The sequence below is a fragment of the Orcinus orca genome, chromosome 19 (genome assembly GCF_937001465.1).
Source record: "Orcinus orca chromosome 19, mOrcOrc1.1, whole genome shotgun sequence".
In the NCBI taxonomy this organism is placed as follows: Eukaryota; Metazoa; Chordata; class Mammalia; order Artiodactyla; family Delphinidae; genus Orcinus; species Orcinus orca.
Genome location: NC_064577.1, coordinates 2,383,081 through 2,405,715, shown reverse-complemented (window position 1 = coordinate 2,405,715; position 22,635 = coordinate 2,383,081). Strand labels below are relative to the sequence as shown.

Genomic DNA, 22,635 nt, shown 5'->3' with positions numbered 1-22,635 from the left:
CCCAACCACTGCGCCACCAGGGAAGCCCACGGGGGAGCTTTCTGGAGGCGCTTTCTGGAGGCCTCTTGCCTCTTCTCCGAGTTTAGGTCTCAGAATCGAATTGAAATCTCTGAGCTTGTGGAGGAGGAGGTCCCAGGTTCTTCCTTGCGTCTCAGGCTCAGGCTGGCTGAGCTGAGCTTCACCTGAGGGAACCGTTACCACGAAGATCACACCTGTGGGCGGGGCCTGCCCTACCTTCCTCCCTCCCAGCTCACCACGAACCTAGCCAGAGACCCTCTGTGGACCCTTGGTCACTAGGTGTGCTCCTGGTTGAGACTGTTACGAAAATAGCTCCCAGCTGGAGAGAGGAAAATAACCCTGACCTCTCTCCGCCCAAAACAACAGGAAAAAACAGCATTTAAGCAGCAGCTGGCTCAGTCCCTGGCAAGGCTACTCACAGAAATGCTTATTCCTTTCGCCCAACTGCAGCAGACCACCGATTCTGAGATCATGTGCCGTTATTTGGTTGATCGATCAATTGATTGGTTGACGTGACGCTTTGAGGTCACTGATGATTCATCCTTGGGCTTTGTTGGGCTTGTGATCGGTCCAAACTCGCGGCCATCATGTCATCATTTGGGTGACTCTTGAAAATGTGACAATTCCCAGGTCTTCTCTGTCTGCCAAACCTCTCCAGTAAAGAAATCGTTTCTCCATTAAAGGAATGATTGCACACAAGGCTACTTGTTTGAAATAATGATACTAAAAAATACCACCACTCCCAAGAACTTAGGCTTCCAACTATGTCTGTGCTCAACAACCGGTTAATTATAATCAGTAGCTGGGTATTGATTTATTCTCTCGAATTTCCTGACTTGTTTTCTTTAAACAGGTTCAGTTTGTAGACCTGCTCCCAGATGAGCAAAGCCAGAATCCCCAAATCGGAAGGGGCACGTACAGAAGCCTGAAGCAATCCAAACCTGTGAGGACAGTCTTCACTCCACCCCAAATTGATCTGAAGTTTTTGTTTGTTTGTTTGTTTGTTTCAAAGGAAGCCAGGAATCTAATGAAGCAGTTCAAATAGCAATTTAAGTTACAGATTTCAAAAAATGTATGAAACTGTTAAACTGGAACGAGGCAGACGCATCCAACAGACTCCCAACTCACTGAATAGACGTTTAATTTGGACTCTATCCCTGATGGGAGCAGTCTGAAGACATTTTCTGTTCTTCTACATCCTATAGTCTAGGCACCAGAAGGCCACTTTCCAGCCTGACGTAATGAGGAGTGAACTTCTCTCAGGAGAAAGACTTCCATGCCCTGGCAAAGTTTGGAAAAATGATCACACTCAGTCCTTCTTGCTTGAAGTGGGCCTACAGACGGAATTGTGAGCCTGGGAGCTTGGGAGTGTAGTTTGGGCACCGCTGCTAACTCACTGTGTGACGCTAGGCAAGTCTCTGCCCTCCCTGTTTGGGTCCGCTCATTTGGAAAATGAGGGTAAGTAGGTTATGTGGTCCAAAGGGCTCTTGGTAGGCAGAATAACGGCCCCCAAAGAGGTCCACGTCCCAAGGCCTGGAACCTGTGAATATGTTGCTTTACATGGCAAAAGAGACTTTGAAGATGTGATTAGTTGACAACCTTGAAATAGGAGGGTTATCCTGGATTACTGGCTGCGCCTAATCTAATCTAGCCTAATCTAATCTAATCTAATGAATCTAATTGAGTCCTTTAAAAATGGAAGAGGCCAGCAGGAGAGGATCTGAGTTAGAGGGAGGTGTGACTACAGGAGAAAGTCATTGTCTTTGTGAAGTAAGGACTCAACCCATCATTCCTGTCTTTGAAAGAGGAAGAGGCCACAAGCCAAGGAACGTGGGTAGCCTGTAGAAGATGGAAAAGGTGAGGAAATGGTTTCTCCTCTAGAGGCTCCAGAAAGGAAGGCAGCCCTGCTGACACCTAGATTTTAAACCAGTGAGACCCATGTCTGATTCTTGGCCTCCTGAAATGTGAGATAATACATCTGTGTTGTTTTAAGCCACTAAGTTTGTCATTTTGTAGCAGCAGAGATAGAACACGTAAACAAGGACACTTCCAGAAGCTGTGCACCCTGTTTCTAAAAATTAAAACCCAGCTTTGCTAACAGCCCTGGGCAGCCCTAGCTGAGAGGGTGCTTGGGAGGAGACATCAGAGGGCTGCTCTGTCCCAGCTGCCTCTTGGAGCCTGGTGACTGCAAGCTCCCGGCCCCGGCTTGGTGTGTGTGGCTGGCGTGACTTGTCCCACTGGCAGGGGGAGTAGTACTGTCATAGCACCTCGAGTCTGAAGGGGCCTCTGGGGATCATCTGTGAAGACACAGGTAAGGTATTATCTTCATACTCAGATGGAGGGAACTGAGCCCAGAGAGGTGCATGATCTCATCCATGAGTTCCTTGTGTTGAGAGAGAGAGAGAGAGAGAGAGATTGGATAGCGAAGCAGGGATCAGACTGCCTGGTCTAGCCAGTGCTTTCCGTGCACTTGTGCATGAGGAGGGAGGTACAAACCGTATTAGGTCTTTCTTGTGGCTCTGGGGATGACTTTGAGTTGGGAGTGGTGGGGGGAAGTAAGGGGAAGTAAAAGGTTAGACCACAGGAACTGGTCCTGCGGAATTAGGGGGGGCTTGAAAGGGCATGCCCCACCCCCAGCAGAGGGCACCCCCCCTCCTCTCCCACATGGACGTGCTCTCAGGAGTCGTGGGGAGCGAGGCAGAGGTAGGTCAGTCTGATGGGGGTGAGGAGGTGGGCTGCAGAGAGGGTTGGGAAAGGCAGGAGTATGCGAGGGGGCCATGCTGGGGCAGGTGTCCAGCCTGAATTCACTGGCTGGGTCAGGAGAAGCCAGGACAGAGGACGGAAGAGCAGAGGGATGTGAAGGCCTCCTCTAAGGTTTGCAGGTCTGTGCGGCGTGCTCTGCCTCCCTGTCTGCATGCCACGTGCCTGTGGTCCAGCGCAGTGTCGTTCAGACCTTGGGCTGTGACCCATTCGTGGGGTGGGGAAGCCATTTACAATGTTGTGATCAATAGTGTTTAAAGATGTGGGGGGCTTCCCTGGTGGCGCAGTGGTGGAGAGTCCGCCTGCCGATGCAGGGGCCTCAGGTTTGTGCCCCGGTCTGGGAGGATCCCACATGCCGTGGAGCGGCTGGGCCCGTGAGCCATGACCACTGGGCCTGAGCGTCCGGAGCCTGTGCTCAGCAACGGGAGAGGCCACAACAGTGAGAGGCCCGCGTATCACAAAAAAAAAAAAAAAAAAAAAAAAGATGTGGGATAGAATAGAATAGAATACAGAGCGTACGTGTTTTGTAAAGGTAAGTAATGCATAAACTATGTCATCTAATTATCTATCTATCTATCACCTATCTATCTATCTATCACCTATCTATCCATCTATCCATCTATCTACCTATTCGTCCTGTGGTTTTTGACCTGGCAGATCTGGCTCTTTCCTAAAGTCTTGGGGAGAAAGAGTGCGGGGGAAGGGCAGAGACGACTCAGCCATTTCCACAAGACCAGCTTTTAATATGACTGTGATTGGAAGCACAAATAAATAAATGCCAAGAGAAAATGGAAGAACCAAACCAAACCTCAGAACATCAAAACCCAAATTCAGAAAACGAAATGAAACAGATCTCCGACAGACAGACAAACAAACAAGAAAGACCCCCAAAGAAACAGAATCAGACTGTACAAGCCGTGTCACAGGGAGAGCAGAATGACGTGGGCACCGTGGATGAGTCCCCGGGGCCGCTGTGGAGGGGAGGGGGTGGCCCTGATCACCCTGTGGGCCGGCTTGGGGAGGTGGGGGAGGGCTTTGTGGGCAGGTTAAGAACCTTCACAAACTACACAAGGACCGGACGCCGTCGAGTTCTGCGGCTCCCCTCTTGATCGCGCAGGTGTGATTCCAGCGTGGCCTCGTCGTGCCTTCAGGGCTGGAACCTGGTCCCCCTGCACAGCTGCAGAGGGATTGCTGGAAACCGCACGGAGGAGGGTCAAGTACGGAGACAGACGTGGAGGCGGTGCCGTGAGGACTCAGAGCATGCAGTTGCTTTTTACATCTGGCAGTGAGATGTGATGGCAGGTCGGTTCTCGGACAGTTCCAGAGCGTGACTCACTTCTCCTAAGAGGGACAGATGCGCGGCAGCAGGGCCTGAGGACGCGTCGTGCCAGACGAGGCTGGAGCGAGGTTTTGACAGAGAGTTTGCTATGTGTGCATAGGGGGCTCTTGCTTCTTTCCATCGGTCGGCAGGGGTCATCCCACCTGAGCCTGCCGTCCCCTGTTCTGGTCCTGGGCCTCCAGGTCTGTCTGGGGGGTGCCGGGCAGTCGGAGGGCTGTCAGCAAGCAATCTCCTCCAAGGTCCCCAGGGCTGTCTGCAGGGGCACGTTCACACTGTGGCTGATGTTTTCGGAGTGGTTTGGCATCGGGTCGCAAGTGCTCTGGTGGGAAGCGGAAAGTGGGCGTTGATGCTCATTCAGCAAAAGTTCATCACGATGCCCCCGGGCAGCCCAGCCCAGGCCCCGGGAACCACGCTGCCCACTGTGGGCTCTCCCGGGGCACAGCTGCTCTGCCCCAGACATCTCACGCGCTGGCTTGCCATCTTGGACCATGAGGCTGAAGGGGCCTCATTGCCTTTAGAATCCTCTCCATTCTCCACCTAGGCACACCCCCACCCCCACACCCGCAGAGAGGGGATGGGGCTTAGCGACTGGTTTGACCTTCTCTCTAGCGGTCCCCTGATGTGTCACCTGAAGCGACATCTGAGTGGTGCGTAGCTTTGGAGCTTGGATGGCCCATCCTACCCTCGCCCTTGGGGTCTCTGTTGGGTCAGCCTGGACTGGAGGAGGGGTGGTCTGTGGCCAAGCCTGGGGCAGGGGGTGCCAATCGCTGAGGCCAAGCAGTGGAGGCCCCCAGCCAGAACCCTGACCCCTGACCACAGCTGCCTGAAGGACCTTTAGGTTAGGCTGGCCCCAGGGAAGAGTGGTCTTGGGTCCCTGAGCAGGGTGGGGCTGAGACAGCTTTGAGTTTTCCAGGTGATTCCCAGGCTGCGGAGGGCTGGAGGCTGGGAGGGATGGGAGCAGAATTCGGTGCCAAGAATGCGGCTCGGGGAGAGGGAGGGAGCCTCTACTCGCTCATTATAAACTAGGCAAAGCTCACGGCTTTACAGGCCTGGCCTCACTTAATCCGAATGGCACTCCCTGAAGCCCCAGTGATTTAGCAGATGATCAGAAAGGGAAGTAACGAGCCCCAGGCACACGAGGCTGGGAAGCGGGGACCTGGGATCCAGGCAGGTAGCTGAGTCCAGAGCCTGGCCTCCTTCCACACTGCTCTCTCCTCAACAGAAGCTGTCTTCTGTTCAAACACCAGAGAATCAAAGTGAGATTTTTAGCCTGGGAGATGGGTAGAGAAATAGTGTCTGGAACAGAAGTGGGAGCCCAAACGGGAGGAGGGGGCTGGGGTCCATTTGGCATGTTATGATTTTAAGGGGGCAAGTGCCCATTGAATGGGGTGGTCTCTTGGGGCCGGGGTGCTGACTTGGGGAAAGCCAGCAATACCTGCAACCTTCAGTGGAGACCGGGGTCCAGGAGCAGACTGAGGTAGGGAAGAAGAATTAGCAGCATAAGAGGTGCTGCCCCTCTCTGGCTCGAGGAATGAGAGGCGGAGGAGGACAGTGGTGGTTAGGGACGCTTTGTGCCCAGCTCTGACACTCACCTGCAGTGTAACCTTGGTCTGAGCTGCAGCCGCCTCATGCACAGACCTTCCTCTAGGGTGACTGTCGGGTTGAAATGATGAGTGCCTTAAGGGCACTTAGCACAGTGCCTGACATGTACCAGGCATGTACAATGGTTAGCAGTTCTAATGGGTATTACTGCCACTACCAAATTCACAGGGCCGCACACCCTACGTCCCCTTCAAAATGGGGCAGAATGCCAGGGACGTCCCTGCTTGTATTCTGCCGCCCCGCAGAATAAGGGAGTGGACCTACGCAGAGCCTCTCCGGTTCTCCCAAGGCATGAGAAGAGGGGCGTGGCCTCTGGCCTGGGAGAAGCTGGATTGGTCCAGGCAGAAGCATCTCCTGGTCTCCGCTGCATCCACAGCTTACTACTGGGCTCTGGGGTGAGTCTCAGAGAGAGGCTCAAGGCTCAGTTGGAGTGTCCTTGGATTTGGGAGCTGCAGAGTGTCACAAGCCATGGAAGGGCGTGCAACGAAGCACGGCCCGCCCTCCGGCCCCACCCGGCCCCCGCATCTGGGTTAACATGGCCTGTATGTGCTAGAGGAACTAAGCAACCTGCAAACCCCGGGCTGCCCTCACCACGTTCTCATCGTGGCTCCTTTCCTCCTCTTCTTTGCCAAGCAGGTCTAATAGCTTGTCTTTGATCAGCTGCAAGAAAGGCAGGAAGGGGGTGGTCAGGCCAGAAGAACGGCGCCAAGGTAGAGAAAGAGAGAGAGACCTCCCTCCACGTGGCTGGGCTGGGGCCCCTCCCCAGTCTCTGGGCTGAGATGGGATTTTGGAGCAGGTGCTAGAGCGTGGAGGGGGCCACGGGAGGGCCTGGTCTCCCAGTATGGCTGGTTCCTTGTCTGTCCTGTGGGGACAGAATTACTCATCACTTCCGAGGCCTGACAACTCCACAGTTCACAAGATCGGGATACACTTGAGTTCTTAACATTTGATTCCTAGCAAGAAAGGGTAATTACTAAATATGTTCCCTGGTGCGATTCAATTTCTGTGATTTTGTATATCTTTTCACAAAAACGAGTAAACAAGGCAGAATGAAATCTGGCCATGGGACCCGGTTTGGGAACAAGGTCACCATACTGAGAGGCAGGATGTGGCGCTCTAAAGGCCCCTGGTCGCCGCTGCCCGCCGGCTCCCCGCAGTGACTCCCAGTGGCCTTTGGCCGTCGCCAGCCCCCTCTGGGATGCAGGCCACTGCTCTGCAGCCCCGTTTGCTAGGCTGAGACTCAGGCGGTCCTGGGGACGGGCCTGGACTTCCCTGAGGGATTCTGGAGTCCCTGGAGCCATCCCGGGGCTGGGGGGAGGGAGGCAGTGGGAAGGCTGACGTGCCCCCGGAGCGCTCAGTGACTGAAGCCACTGTTTGTCGTGTGAGAAGCTTTCAGAGGCTTTGTCCAGCTGCCTCCTGAGGGTGACAGCTCCCGGACTGTGGTGGCCAGGAGCGCAGGGGTGCCCTTGCTCTCCCTGCTCAGGACTGATGAGCACTGCAGGAGTGGTCCTTCCTGAAACCTGCCTGGACCACGGAAGGCGCTGCTCGGGTGATGGGCCACCAGGAGGGCAGGGGTGTGCGTGTGTGCATGGGGTGTGCGTGTGGCGTATGTGTGTATTTGTGAGCAGTGTGTGTGAGCACGGTAGAACTGTGTGTGATATACGTGTGTGGAGTGTGTGGTGTATGTGTGTGCAGATGTTGCGTGTGAGTGTGGTATAAGTGTGTGTGATGCGTGAGTGGTGTGTGTGTGTGCATGTGGTGTGCGTGTGGTGTACATGTGTATTTGTGAGTAGTACGTGAGTGTGGTATAAGTCTGTGTGATATATGTGTGTGCATATGTCGTATGTGAGTGTGGTATAACTGTGCGTGATGTGTGTGTGGGGCACGTGTGTGAGTGGCGTATGTGGTGTGCGTGTGGTGTATGTGTGTGCATATGTGGTGTGTGAGTGTGGTATGTGGTGAGTGTGAGGGTGCAGACACACCCATGTCTGAAGCCCCCTAGCAGCGGGAGGGGCTCAGGCTGGCCTCAGCACAGTTTCATCCTCTTCTCATCCCTTCTGCTCCCTCCCTGTGAGTGTACACAGCCCTGAGGAGAGGCCTGTGGCTTCTGTCTCTCTTACATCCATCCCTCCCCCAGTGCCTAGGAGGTGGTGATAGACGATATCCATGGACAGGGAGGGGGAGGCGGCCCTGGGGGAAGAGAGGCCGTGCTCTCCCCCCATCCACGCTCGGTTCTGGACGTCAGGGCAGGATGAGGGCGCCAGGTCATCCCCCCACAAGCGATCCCAAATCTTACCTCATAAATATAATCAAAGAGCTCTAGTATTGTAAGGATACTAGCACCAATAAACAATCCCATCTGACCACCAATATCACCTGGAGAGAGAGAGAGAAGACAAAGACTTGGCTTTCCTGACAGCATTTCCGGAAGGGCTGAACGGACTGAGAACTCGGAAACCAGGCCTTCTGAACGGGTTCCCCTTCCCGGGGGGCCGGGGCCTGTAGCTGGGATGCCAGGCCCTTGACGCGTCCCTCCCTCACTGCACAGCTCTGAGAGCTGGGGGGTTTGGTTTTCAGCACCCATGGGGACGGGAACTAACCTGGATGCTTTCGGGGGGGCCTGGAATAGACCTCGTGGGCTGACAGGCTTGTTCATTTCCGTTCAGAACCACACTGGTGGGGCTCAGTTGGCTCTGGGCTGGGAACAGACGAGGTGCGTGCGGTCCCTGGCCTGGGCGAGGACACAGTCTAGCTTGAGACGTGTGTCAGGTGCCCTGAGTGGTGGTCTCGGGAGCAGTAACACAAGAGACACCCCCCAGTCATGACATGGGCTTTGGGGCCCTTGGGCTAAGGCCGTAGGAAGCATCTCCCTGTCTCCCCACCTAAAGGTACATGTTCAGTTTGGTCTCTTTCTAGAGTAGAGGTCCTTGCCCTGGATGTTGGGCCCCACCGACCAAAGTCTCTAGACTGGTCTTCGGATACCCCTGCATCAGACTCTCGAGATCCTTGTAATCAGTGCAGATGCCTGCACCTGCCTGAGGCCTACACAATCAGAACCTCTGGGCTTGGGGTCTGGAGGTCAGGAGTTTAAAGTGCCTGGGTGGCTCTCTGGCCCACCAGAGTTTGAGAACGGCTCTCCTGTGGGAGCTTCCAGTGGCTGGAGACCCCCTGAATTGAATGCGATCCACTGTGTGTGCACCTGGGCGTTTGCAGAGGGAGAGTCTGTATTTCAGAAGTTATTATCTGATTCTCAAGGGGGTTCTGATCCCCCCCCCAAAGCCCCAGGCGCTTCGTTCTGGAGGCAGTGTGGTAGAGCAGGGGGCTCTGAGGTCGTGAGTTTGGAGGGGGGCCACCAGCTCGCTGTGCGGCTTTGATAAGCCCTGACTTTCTCAGGAGCTTTGCCTTCCGGGCACATTTGGTGGTGGAGGTGGTCGGGGTGGGGGTGGTGGTTGGAGGAGATGAACTGTGAAGTCCTTTCCAGCTGTGACCTCTAAGACTGGCAGCTGCTGGGCTGGGCTGGGGAGAGCAGGTGCTGTTGGGGGTGAATGTACTGTCCTCCTGGAGAGTCCAGGCTGACCTCTTGGTCTGAGAACTTTTGGATGAGTACCTCTGCCCACTCCTCCCCTGATTATGGCTGGAGAAGCCCAACCAACACATCCCCAGGCGAGCAAGCCGTGACGACGGGAAGGCGGCCCTTCCTGGGGGGTCCTGGTTTGGGGCTCAACGTGGCTCCCCTTCACTCCTCTCCTGCCCCTCCGCCCCCTCTAATATCCTCAGTAGAGGCTTATCGGGGAGTGTGCACGACGCATGTGCACGTCAGGAGTGGGGTGTGTCTGTGCCTGCGCGAGCGGTGTGGCGGGGCGTGGGGTATGGACCTGGGTGCGCCGTGCGCGAATGCGTGTGGGATAGACGCAGGCGATACGTCTGACCACCGACAGCTTTACATAGGCGGCAAGCCACGTCTAGGGTAGCTACACGAGTGCGTCCAAATGTGGCTTTGTGGGAGTGGGCACAGTGTGTCTGAGTGAGCATGTGCAGGTGTGAGCGCGTGAGTGTGTAAGCACGCAACTTGTGTGCACGTACGTGTCTCTGCAGCCGCGTGGCTTGCATGTGGGTCTGTGAGGGTGTGTTCACTGCGGGAGGGGTGCGCTGTGCGCGGCGTGGGGAGGGGAGGGACGGGCCCGATTGGGTGCCGTGGCTCACGGTTTGCAAGTAGCACTTGCTGTCCTCACGGGAGGTGCAGATGGCAGCAGGACTTTCACGGCGGGCTATTTTGGGTGGGAACAAGATGCTGGGAAAATGCTCTCTCATATCTGCTGCAGGGACCAGCTACCTCTCCTGACAGATTCGGGGCTCAGGCCCTCGTCACTGTGTGTGTGTGTGTGTGTGTGTGTGTGTGTATGTGTGTGTCTGAGTGTGACTGTGAGCCTATGTAGGGGAGGGGACGGAAGTGGAGGAGGCATGTCCTCGGTCTTCTTTAGGAAATAAAGGTGGCAGGAGCAGGGCTCTACCACGAGCTCAGGGCATGAGGCCCTTTGGCCACAACAATCTCCAAGGCCCAGGTGATGACCACCTTAGCCCAGCGGGCACCCAACTGTGGCCCAGTTCCCCAGCCTCCTGGGAGAGGAACAGACACGCTCAGATGGTGCCGCAGGGTAGGCCCTGGGTCCCTGGCATGGTGTCTGTCCACATGCCAGAAACCTCTATTTATGGACCTCCTGTGGGCTGGGGCTTTTCCACATTTAACCATCACGGAAAACTCACAAAATGAGTTTTATTAGACCCATTTTACAGATGAGAAACCTGAGGTTCAGTGAAGCCACCTGCCCACTTCCTCCCAGTTGGTGTGCAGCGGCCCGTGGCTTGCTCTCCCCTTGTACTTCCAGGTAGAAGGTGTATGCCTCCCCGCCCTCACCCAGGATTCTATTCTCACCTGATTCACTTCACAGAGACAAGAGCTATTTTTCCTCGAAGCCACAGACACCAGATCCTTTCTTGAGAGTGAGTGGGAGTTGGGGGACGAGTCCAGAGCAGGTTTTTTTTTTTTTTTTTTTTTTGGCAGTACACGGGCCTCTCACTGTTTTGGCCTCTCCCGTTGCGGAGCACAGCCTCCGGACGCGCAGGCTCAGCGGCCATGGCTCACGGGCCCAGCCGCTCAGCGGCATGTGGGATCTTCCCGGACCGGGGCACGAACCCATGTCCCCTGCATCGGCAGGCGGACTCTCAACCACTGCGCCACCAGGGAAGCCCCAGAGCAGGTCTTTTTAACTGTGCACCCGCAGGGATCTTGTGAGTTTTACGCTGGGCTGGGACTGTGTTGAAATTAACTTCCTGCATCCATCCTGTGCCCTTGGGGCCAGGGGAGCTGGCCCCAGGGTGGGGTGGCAGTCAGGTTTGTAGATTTCTGGGGATGCATGGCCCTTCTGTTGTGTTTGACAAAGGGCTCTCAGTCCAGGGGGCACCGGGCCTTCTCAATGCAGCAAAATTGCTTTCCAGTGGGGGCTCCATGGGGGACCCTCCCTGGGCCCACTGCCTGGGACCACCCACAGCTCAGCCCTCCTTCCACTTGACAGCTCTTTCTTCCTGCCGTGGCCCCAGGACTCTGACTCCAACCTGGGGGCAGAAGACCATAGAATCCCAAGAGGATGGCGCTGGAAAGGCCCCGAGACAGCGTCTAGCTCACCTACTTCAATGTGTTGATGGGGGAACTGAGGCCTAGACTGGGACATGAACTGGGCCTAACACCTCCAGCACGTGGAGTTCTTCCCATTCTGGGGTAGGAACAGTGCAAAGGGAAGAGGGAGTAACCTGCCCACCGGCCCATCCCCATGAGACGTGGACATTTGTGCAACAGACACTCTGACCTACCAAGTAAGGCAGCAACCTCGTACGCCTTCTTCTGTTCAATGGTCTCATAATTGAGAGCCTCAAAAAATATATCCAGAACGAGGATGTTCTCTCTGCGGAGGAAATGTCCAGTGTCATACGTGGTGAGAACCCTCAGGATCCATGGGGATCATCTAATACAATTTTCCCACAGACAGATGGGGAAACTGAGGCCCAGGCAAGTGAAACAACTGGCCCAAAGTTAGAGCTGGTTAGTGGCACAGCTGGGACTTGAACCTGACATCCTGACTCCCGGCTCAGTGCCCTTCACGGCCCTGGCGGCGTATATCTGCTGTCCCCTTGGCCCCTCATTGCTAACGCCCCTGTCTCTCTGCACCCTTTCCAGGAATCCTGCCCGGCCTCCAGGTCTCCGTGCTCCCAGAGGGTCTGCCTGGGCCCTTATGTGAGCTCAAGTGAGCTCAGCACTCTCTTGACAAGGCTTGCTCGCCTGCCCCCCGCTGACCTCCCCTGCCCACACTGGAGAGGCCCCCAGTTCTTACTGGGATTGATAGCAAGCTTCTCCTAGTGGGGACCCTACCCCGGATGGCCAAGTCAGCTGCAGGGACCAGGGAGGGTTTTTAGGGAGAAAACCCACACCTGGTTGCAGGGTTTCTGATGGAAGCACCCCGGTTCCCTTTTGCTCTTTTGGGCAGATGTGTGCACGAGACACATCTAGGCAGGAGAAGTCATTACGGCCGGCACAATGTCTGCGACAGCGGTGCCTGGTACCTCCTACAAAATTCCCTGCCTCCTTCCACGACGTGGCTCACAATGCCCTCAGCGTCCCTTGTCCTCAACCCTGGGACGGAGCAAAAGCCGTCCCAGGATGAGGTCTGGTGACGGTGTGGGCAGGAGGGAGAGGCTGGGGGCGAGGAGCCCTCTCCACGCGGGGCTCGCCCAGGTGCCATTCACAGGGTCACCCTCTCTTGCCTGGTTTATGGCAACTGCTTCCCACCTGGCTCCCTTCCGCCCACCTGGCTTCCGGTCCGACCTCTATCTGCCGCCTGAAGGGTCTTCCTAAAACCGCTAAACTAATCCACGTGACATAAAATTAGCATCCAGTTCCTCCATCACTCAGGCTACATTTAAAATGCTCAGTAGCCACATGTGGCCAGTGGCCATCATGTAGGACATCACAGATAAAGAACATTTCCAGAAGGTTCTACCTAAACGGCAAATGTGAGCCTGTCACTCGCCTGGTGGAAGTTCTTCTGTGGCTGCCTGTCCTCTTAGAATAAGTCCACTCTCTGCGTCCCACCCCCGCCCAGCTCAGCCTGCAGGATCTTCTACCTTGGACACAGTCACCTCCCCCAGCCTCCCCTTCCCCTAATCTTGTCTGCCCTTCACTGATTTTCCCTGCTGAGGCTCTGCCTGGGACACCCTCTGCTCCTGTGTCTTTCTTTCACTTATTCTGTTAAAAGATATATATATATATAGTTGAGCATCAACTCTGTGTCAGACACTCCACAGCAGAGAACAAAACAAGAAAAGTTCCTGCTCTCAAGGAGCTTCACTTTCGTGAAGTGGGCAAGTTAATTGCAGGAAACACACACGTGAATATAGAATTACACATGGTGGTGTGTGTTATAAAGGAAAACACCAGAGAGCTTCGAGAGAAAAATGACAGGAGGGGACTAATTTAGTCGTCCAAAGAGATGACGTTTAAATGGAGACCTGCACAATGAGGAACCAGCTAGGTGAAGAGTGAGAGGAAAAGCATTCCAGGCAGAGGGAACAGAATGTGCAAAACCTGCCTGGAAAACTCCTCTACATCCTGTAAAAACATCTCTGCATTGACATATACACCCTAATATGTATAAAATGGATAACTAACAAAAAAAAATGCAAAAAGAAAAACATCTCTGAAGCTTTCCTTGACAGCGTCCCTACGCAAGGTGCGGCCAGCCACTTCTCTTATTACCTGCATCAGCCTACATATCTTTCAGCTTTGTACTTGTCGCTCCACCAGACTCTAAGCTCCTTAAAGCCTGGGGGTGCATCTTAATCCGCTTTGTCTTCGTATTCTGAGTCTGAGCACAGAACGTGGCAAACAGCAGGTGCTCAGTTAATGTCTGCCAAATAGAAGTAATCGCTTACCTTGCCCTCGACTGCCCCCCAGTTTTTCCTAGTCCACCCTCCCCCACCGCCATCCACCACGTCCACTTAACGTACGAGATATATTTTTCTGATTTGTTAAATTTCTTCTCGAGGTACTTGGCTGACGTCTTGCTGGGAATCTTCACCATGGAGAGCTCTTTGTTGTAGCGGGTCAGGTTGCAGGGTGTCCTGCAGAGACAGTAATTACTGTCCTTTTCCGCCAGCAGACCTGGAGGGGAGAGGGAGGCAGGGCTTAGTCAGGTGGACCTCCTGGCCCAGAGTAGCCAGGTTCCCGCAGCAGAGGAGTGAGCTAGGAGGAGGTGCCACCGGGTAAATGAGGGGTGGGGGGCTGTGGAGAGAAGGGGGGCCGATTGATGAGGGTGTGAGCTCTCATAGAATGTGCCCACTCTTTCTCTGTTACTCTTGGTCCTGTTTTTCTTCTGTTTCCTTCACTGTTATGTCACCCTTTGTAAATCTTTGAAAAGGCTCCACTTTTGGAGAATGGGCTCCGAGGGAGTCCCGGACCCCTCACCTCCCCAGGGCCTTCTTCTCTGCTCCTAGCCTCAGTTCTCATCTACAAAGGGGGCTGTTCTCCAAAGGCGAGTGTGGGAGACCATTTTATCTGAAACTCTGGGCTCCGCGGTACTCCCTCTGGGGCTCCCTCGTAGCCAACGCCCACCTGCTCTGCTCGCTGGTTTAGGACGCAGAACTGAGGCTTTGCATCCATTGGAAGTCACTCCTTCTCCTTCCCGCCAGCCCTCCTGGAGGCGTCTGGACGTGTGAGCCCCGAGCTGCTGCACTTAGATCCAGCAAGTGCAGCTGCTGAACGAACTTGAGTCCGGATGATTTAGATACTCTCTGCTTGTCTTGGTTACAGATCATTTCCCGGGTCCGGAAGAGGTGGGCACGTGGAGTGGGTCTAGCTTGGGGGTTGCAGCTTGTTTGTGTGATCTCTCTCACTGGAAGTTTTCCAGGGTCGGGGGGTGGGTGTGGACCAGCAAACACCCAGCAGAAGGCAGAGGAGCAGGGGGAACGCGCCTGGCTCAACGGAGCACGCAAAGACAGGACAGCTTTGGAATAACCGCGAGAGCGTGTGCGGGGAGATACGGCTGATCTCCTTTGGGGCCCACCCGGATGCTCACTGTCGATCCTCTCTGCCCGCTCCCCTGCATTCCGCAGTGCTCTCTGCTCCCCCAAAACCCACTCCTTCCCTACCCCCACCTCTCTACCTCCTTTCTTTCCCTAGTCTGGTTTCCAGCCCTCATCCACTTGCATCAGTTCCCTCCCCCACCCCTCTCTCCTTCCTCCTCTCCATCTCCCTCTCCCGTCTCTGCAGGGACACCACCCTTTCCAGCCTCTTTCCCCTCACCCTTCCCCACTCCCCTTCCCCCCATCTCTCTTCTGCACCCGGAAGTTCTGCAAGGTCTTGATCGCAGCCCCTCCACCATCATTCCACCTGGCCCCTGGTACTGACCTAGGGCAGGCTCGGCACACTCCTTGTGTTGCTCAGGGGTACAGAAAGGGGCATCCCCTGCAAAGAAGAAAGACAGGGAGAGGTACTCAGGCAGCAACCCCTTCCCTCCTTGGGCTGGAGGAAGGGATTGCATCCAGCTACCTTGGTACCTAGGAGGGGCAGCAGTTCACCAGTGGATGGTCAGAAGCCCTGGGGGTAGTGGGGGAGCAGAAGACTGGGTTCTGATCTGCTCTGTGATAACAAGACCGGTCTAGCTAACTTCTCCCAGGTTGCACAATCTGGCTTACATATGTGATAGGAAAGCGCTGACAGTTCAAGTGGGGAAGCAGTGGTAAGCAGCTACTAAGCCCTGGGCATGCATTGTCCCCTTTAACCCACATGGGTACCTTCAGAAATAGGAAATACTGTTTCTGTTTCACCCATGAGAGAATTGAGGCTTAAGAATCCTGTTTTCCCAGGACATCAGAGCTAGCGGTGATGGAGGTGGGCTTTGAACCCAGGTCTGTCTGATCCCGAGGCTAGGGCTCTTTCCACCACACCACACTGCTGTAGGGGAGTGACGGCTGCTTTGTAAGTCTCCTCTTTGCTGTGCCCTTAATTCCACATTATGATTGAGATACCAGTAACAGTGTCATGTGGGGGTGGGGGGCGGAAATGATTAAAATCTCTCCTGCTTGCTTTGGGCTCAGGTTCCATGGGGAAACCTCACTGGCTGGTGATCCAGTCTGAGCATCAGGCAGGTAGCATTTACCAGTGCTCAGTTCTCTCTGGTCTCTGTAGAAATCCAGAAGCTTTTTTTTTTTTCTTTTACCAAGTGCTAAAGTTAAAGCCCACCACGATATCTTTTCCTTACCTTCTCCCTAAACACCAATTCTTTTCAAGAGCTGAAGAACTGATATGCTTCCTCCTTTCTAATAATAAAAATTTAACTGATATGTTTCCCTTTTTGCTCTGTCTTCTAGGAAGCTCAGAGGCAATTTTAAAGGTCGATAATTCTAAATTTAGATTGCTAGAGCAATTACTGATCATAATGCACTAATTTAGAATTTAGCTCTAAGGATGTTCATTTCAGCATTGGTTATAACAGAAAACAACTATAACAGAAAACAACTGGTAATGAATGAAATGTCTGATATCAGGATTTAGCTAAATAAACAAAGTATGATATAACCATGAAATTGTAGCCATGAAATATAACAGCAAAGGTCCCAGCACATAGTAGGTCTTCAGTCAACAGTACTCTTGATTCCCTCTCCCCATGTGTTAACACAATCACCACTGACGTTTGCAATTGACAAAGCTTTCTTTTTGGCCGCACTGCGGAGCTTGCGGGATCTTAGTTCCCTGACCAGGGATCGAACCCGAACCCCCTGAAGTGGAAGCACGGAGCTCTAACCACTGGACCACCAGGGAATTCCCAACAAGCATTTTTATATCTTAGCCTAATTTTATCTTCCTATCCACGAATGATTGTGTTTTAAAGATAATGGAGGTAAGAATAGAGAGGTTTAGTAACTTGTACCAGGTCACACAGCAGTAAGGTGGAGGAACCTGAGTTAGAAGCCTAGGCCACTGACTCCAGCCTCAGTCATCCTTCCTTCCATGCTGCAGTACCAAACTCTTCCTGCTCCAATCAGCCCCCCTCCCCCCACTCCACTTCTACTGACAAGCCAACTGCCTCTAATGATGGCAACGTGCATTGTTAGTCTGAGAATAGAAATGTCAGTACACATGCATTCATTTGCTGGCTGATGGACTCTTGCCTAGCTTGAAAGAGAGCTAGACATTTGGATGCAAGAAGGGAAACATCTGGAGGAAAGCAATAACCATCTGGATGTTTGAACGTGTACCACACCAGGATGTAAGAATTGTAAGCATCCAGATATCTGGACACTGAACTCTAGGAGGGAAGACCAGCAAACAATTAGCAAACATATTGAACATTAGGAGGAACGTCCTCCAAACACCTGACCACTTCTGTACACCAGGATGCTGCCTTGGTTGCCAGACTGGAGGTTTCCATCCGCCCTCTACGAGTTTGGGCATCAAATAACAGTCTTCCCAGAACAGCATCCCTTTGCATCCTCGTGGAGTGGGTGTAGAGTTTCCCATCAGGGTGAGAAATGCAAAGAAGGTCGCAGGTAGTCCTGGGCCCCTGCGGCTGTCCTCGCCTGGCACTGACCTGGCATGTGGACCATGCGACAGTTGCAGTTCTCCACGATGTAGCGGGTCTCACAGTCAATCCGACAGGCAGTGATGCTGTAAACAGGAAAGAAGTCGAGTCCCATCTCCGAGGACCGGCACTCGCCCCACGGCGGGGGCAGGTATGTGAGCTGCAAGACAGGAAGGAGGGGGCAGCAGTCAGCCCCAGAGTTTCAGCCTCGACAGGCCCAGTGGCTCATTCATTCACTTATGCAGTTAACAGACCACTACTGAGCATCTACTGCATGACAACCTCAATTCCATTGACCTCTCAAGCCTTCTACTTTTGGCTCCGATACCAGTTTTCCTATCTTATTTTTTTTATAACCTTCTTATAAATGCTGAGCTTCTCAAAGTCTCTTACACGGGCCACATCTTCCCACTTCCACAATTTGTCATCTCCCATCTCTCAGCAGCAGAGAAGTGAGATAAAAATTTGGGGGCTCTGCCTCTGGGGGCCCCTCCTTTCTAGGGTTTTTCTTCCCATTTTTTCTAGCTTTTCTGGCAACGCTGAACTCTAGCTTGAGACTTTTTAACTCAACGACTGCTGCTTTCTTCTTGAGCTCTAGCTACAATATTCCCTTAGAACTCGACGTGCCCTCAAAGGAGAGATCGGGTAAATAAATGTGTATTTCATCCAGTGTGACTCCCTTCCTTCAAGGGCTGTATACCCTCCAGTTTCTGCCTGTTTTTAGTCTCTCTCCAATGCCATCAAATAGTACTTTTGAAATATTTTGTCCAGAGTTTATAATTGTTATTTCCAGAAGGGTTAGTCTGATATAAGCCGCTCCACCATTACTGAGAACCAAAAGTCTCTCTCTCTATTTTATTTAAGACTCATTCCTTTGAGGGAGCTGTTCCTATTCTCATTTTATTCATGACGAAACTGAGTATCTGAAAGGTTAGTAGTCTGTTCAAGATCAAACACAGAGCCAGTGGCGGAGTCAGCATATGGACCTAGGAATTTCTGACTCCAATCTTGCCCTTGTATACTACATTGTCTCTATAGGAAATGGATGAAAGGAGGGAGAAACACTCCAGAGAGGACCTTTCAGAGCTTTTCTCTTTTGTGTTTTTTTCTAACAGCTCCTTTCTTCTTCCTTTCCCATGAAGGCTTGCGTTACTCTCTCGTCTTTCTTTGGAGTTCATGAGCTGACCAGGCTTTTGCACAGATTTCCTCTATGACTTTGGATAAGTCGCCACTCTCCTCTGGACCTTAGTTTCCCCATCCGTAAAGAGGGAGTATCTGGGGGTAGGTTTGACAGTCTATGATTAGAATGGATTCAGTTCCCTACATTGCTCAATATTGGATCGATCAGCACACAAACTGGATTTGGGAAGAATTCATAGCGACTTTTGGCAAGACAGGGGGTCTAAAATGATGTAAAATCATTTTGGGAGACTCTCGTTTCTTTTTCTTCTTCTAAAACAATTTCCCACAGTGGGTGGACCAAGAATGCAGCTGGTGAAACTCTGGGGATGTGCTACTGTTTGTTCAGGGTCAATCACTTCCCTTTTTTTATACAGAGGTCATGATCCAGATACCATGGCTACCCTGCTGTGGCTGGTTTATCATTCGTTCCATCAGATTTTCTGAAGCCTCACACACCACAGCAGCTGGAAAATCGCAGTGTGTACAGCCTCAACTCTTGCTTACCAACGAGTGTCTGAAAGCGTGTTGGAGTATTTGTTTATCCTGGGTAAGCGAAGCCTCAGGGGGACCCTGAAGCACTGTCTTCAAATATCTGAAGGGCTGTCTCAGGGAAGAAGAATTAGATTTGTTTCCCGGCATCCCAAGGGAAAGATAGACACAAGAACAGTTGTCCTAAGGGAAGTGTGGTGTATGATCACATTTATTGATGTTGCAGGCACTGTGGTGGGCACAGCACACGCATTCTCTTATTTAATCCTAAAGAAGGATAAATTCTGTCTCAACTTTCTAACCTGCTACTATGATTCAATGACAAAATCCCTATCTTGAGGGTGAGGTCCCCATCATGAGGGGTGTTCAAGCAGAAACCATACAACCACCTGGCTGGGATGGGAAGAGAGAGATTCAAGTACTGCACGTGCAGTTGGAGATTCTAAAACCTCTTAAGCCCTTATATCCAATCCTAGACCCTACATCTGTAATTTTAATTTGAGAACTAGAGACAGTGGTACAAGTCTGACAGAACCTTGAACCTCACTCTTTCATGGGCTAGTTGTGTGACTTAGTCAGTGACAAAGCCCCCATTCCCCAGCCCCCGCTTTTAGCCTCCTCATTGGATTAAATAAGTGCCCAGCAGCCAGTAGGTACCCACCAAGACTTAGTTCCTATCTCTTTCCCCTAACAAATGTCTTCATGTTTTTCTACCCTTTCATTCATTCAACAAATAGTCCAGCTCCACCTCTGCTCTCCTTACAATCTGGTTCTACAGACTAGCGAAACGCCATCCTTTTTGGCTCAAGTTATTTTGTGCTGGGTTTACTATAAGAACTCCTGCCAATGCAGATGTCCAAGTCCAGAGGACACCAGGCCGCTGATCTAGGGCTCTGGAGCTGGGAGAGAGATCTGGGCTGGAGACGTAAATGTGTGCGTTTGTGTGTGTGTGGCTTTAGTGGATCTTGAAGCTGTGGGGTGGATGAGCCAGCCCAGGGAGAGAGGAGAGACACCAGGATTGAGCCTTAAAGTGTTCCTGCATTTACTTAACAACTCATCCGTCCTTAGCCTTTCATTTTTCTCACTGTGCCATGGAACTGGTGGCCTTGCACAATTACTCACATTCATGAGCTGAGCAAAGAACTCAGAACTTTTGTGATGGCATACCCTGGTGCTTGCCTGTCATCGCTCCACTGTCTCGAGGCTTCTCTCCACAGTACTTTTCGTTTTCTAGAGAGAAGTTTGTGTTTGCACCCTCCCTGCCTCGGGACGTCCTATGCTGTTCCTCAGCCACTGGCTTTCCCAGCCTCTCCCAGCCCATAGATCCCGAGGTGTGCCAGCAGGTGGCGCTGCAGTTAGCCTAGCTGCTCGAGGAGGGTCTCTGTAGTCAGAGATGCTGGGAGGGAGACTGTCCCATAGGACCTTGCCCAGCTCCCTTGGCCTTTTCCTTGTGTCTGCAGCCCACAGAAGCCTTGGCTGGGATGCTCCTAAGGGAGAGATGCTGTGACGATGATGAGACCGCATAGGAATATGTTCATTCTGCTCCTGGAAAGGGTAGAAAAGACCGGAGGAGGGATAAAGGAGGAGGGAGACAAGGAGAGAGGCCCACTGAGCTCCCCTGGTAGCCACCTGGCTCTTTTGTCATGTCAGCCACTTGGGCTTTTGATTCAGGTGCTGGACACGATACTCACCTGGACCAGATCCCTTTAGGCTCTGGGATTCCCCTGCAGGTTCCTTCCCAGGGCTGGGTCGGGGTCTTCATTCTGGCCTGCTTGGCTTCCTTCTCCTCCTCACTAGCCCACCTGGCCGAGGTTCTCTGTCTGCCGGGAGCACCCATGTTAGGAGCACGTGTTCTGTGGTCAGACCCAGCTGGGTTGGAATCCTGGCTCTGCCACTTGCTTAGTGGGGGACCTCCTCTTTCTGCATGAGAAGCACCCTGAGATATTAACTACTTCAGAGGATACTGTGAGTTTTGAACACAAGGTACATGTAACGCAGCTGTGGCCCTTGGCTGATGTCTTCCGGTCTCTGTGTCCTATGTATGGATAGGATGTGAAACTCAGCCCCTTGTTCATCTCCACAGAAAGCCCACTCACCCAGGGCATTAGAATATAAGGAAGATGTCAGAGTTGGAGGAGGGTTTACATCAGAGCAAATCTCCTTTACCTTGCCTAAGCCCAGCATCTCTCCATCTTTCTCCTTTCCTTCCTTCTCTCCCGCCTCCTTTCTCTCTCCTTATGTGCTTTGCCACCCTTTCCAGGAGCAGAATCCGCTTCTTCTTAAGTAGTTGCCTCATCCTCTGGCATCTTGGTGACACGGCAACCACCTTTCCCGTGGAGCCTCAAGGAAAGGCACTTCCTTCCCTAGGAGGAATTCTAAAGCCAAATGTTATCATGTTTTTTCTTTCTTTTTTTTTCTGTCTCGTTCTGTAACAAGACGAAACATCTCCAAGAGTGGCTGGTGAATAATAGATGTTGAATGAACCAGAGACGCTCTTGGCCTCTTTTCTCCCCACTAGGGCGCTGTCTCACCGTGTACAGTGACCAGGCAACAGAGCTGGTCGTGCTTTGCATCCATAACACAGATACTCACTCTGATGACCGGAAACACAGAAGCACGCCCTGATGACCCGTGGTGCACACTTATTTTCTGTTACTCCCGGAGTCTTCTCTCTGGGATATCTATCTGTGCGTGACTGACCACTTCTTCGTGATTGTGCCAGCAATGAAACAGAGTGGGTAGCATTGTGAGAGGAGCATTGCTGGGGCTTCCAGGGAGAAGTGCTGAGTGTGAACACCCAGTGAGGTTCCAGTGACTTATGTGGTTCCTTGGGCAGGAACTGTAACCTCTGAGCCTTGCTTAGCTGCTCCATAAAGCAAGGGGTCTGGACCAGAGAGCTGCTAAATGCCTCCAGAATCTTCAAAGTTTTGAGTCTATGTGTCTCACTTAATACAAACCGGGATAAGGGGTGGGCAGAGGGGTGGGCTGCTCTCCGATGATCGATCCGGGTCTGAATATTTGGTTCACAACGTGTTTTCTTCCCTACGGGTGTTTGGTGAAACTGATCAAGATAAGGCCAGAGTGGTCCTGGATCAGAGTCAGTGGGAAGCCTTCACTCTGGGAAAAACTGCCTTGAGAGTGAAGGAAAAAAAACCCCTTTGTGAGCTGTTTTCCAGAGAACGTAGTCAGCGGGGTGTTCAGCTCACTCAGTGAGGCTCCCATGGATGAAGAAGTGCTCAACCAGAGGAGCTGGCCTCAGGGTGCAGGAAACAGGAGTCGGGGTACAGTCTGGGCTGTTACCAAAGGCTCAGTGGGGCTTTTGTTAGCCCAGCCAGCCCAGTGGTCCAGCCTAATTGAACAAGCTCTTCATTAACTCCTAGGATGTGCCAGGCGCCGGGCTGGGCACTGGGGCTAGAGAGGTGAGTAAAATGGGGGTCCCTGCTGTCCAGGGGCTCCTGTTTGCCACAGACCCCTCCTGCCACCACCTTAAGGTGTGTCCGCAGATTCCCAGGGCCTGTTCTCTTCTTCCGCCCCAGGCTGCACAGCTGGGGGCAAGTGGGAAGAACATGGTTCCACCACAGACAGGCTGTGTGGCCTTGGCTAAGTTACATAACT

At 52.8% G+C, this 22,635-nt stretch overlaps 1 protein-coding gene across 2 annotated transcripts in view; it reads right to left on the bottom strand.

The window, feature by feature from the left end:
- Positions 1-3,500: 3,500 nt before the first annotated feature.
- ASIC2 (acid sensing ion channel subunit 2) overlaps positions 3,501-22,635 on the bottom strand; it is a 1,019,354-nt gene continuing 1,000,219 nt past the window's right edge. For both annotated transcript variants that reach the window (XM_004267189.4, XM_004267188.3), the window contains exons 4-10: positions 17,359-17,509; positions 15,177-15,233; positions 13,778-13,931; positions 11,588-11,679; positions 8,016-8,095; positions 6,311-6,379; positions 3,501-4,436 (exon numbers count right to left, since the gene is read on the bottom strand). In XM_004267189.4, the coding sequence (XP_004267237.1) occupies positions 4,335-4,436; positions 6,311-6,379; positions 8,016-8,095; positions 11,588-11,679; positions 13,778-13,931; positions 15,177-15,233; positions 17,359-17,509 (705 nt within the window). In that variant the 3' untranslated portion in view covers positions 3,501-4,334. The remainder of the gene's footprint in view (positions 4,437-6,310; positions 6,380-8,015; positions 8,096-11,587; positions 11,680-13,777; positions 13,932-15,176; positions 15,234-17,358; positions 17,510-22,635) is intronic.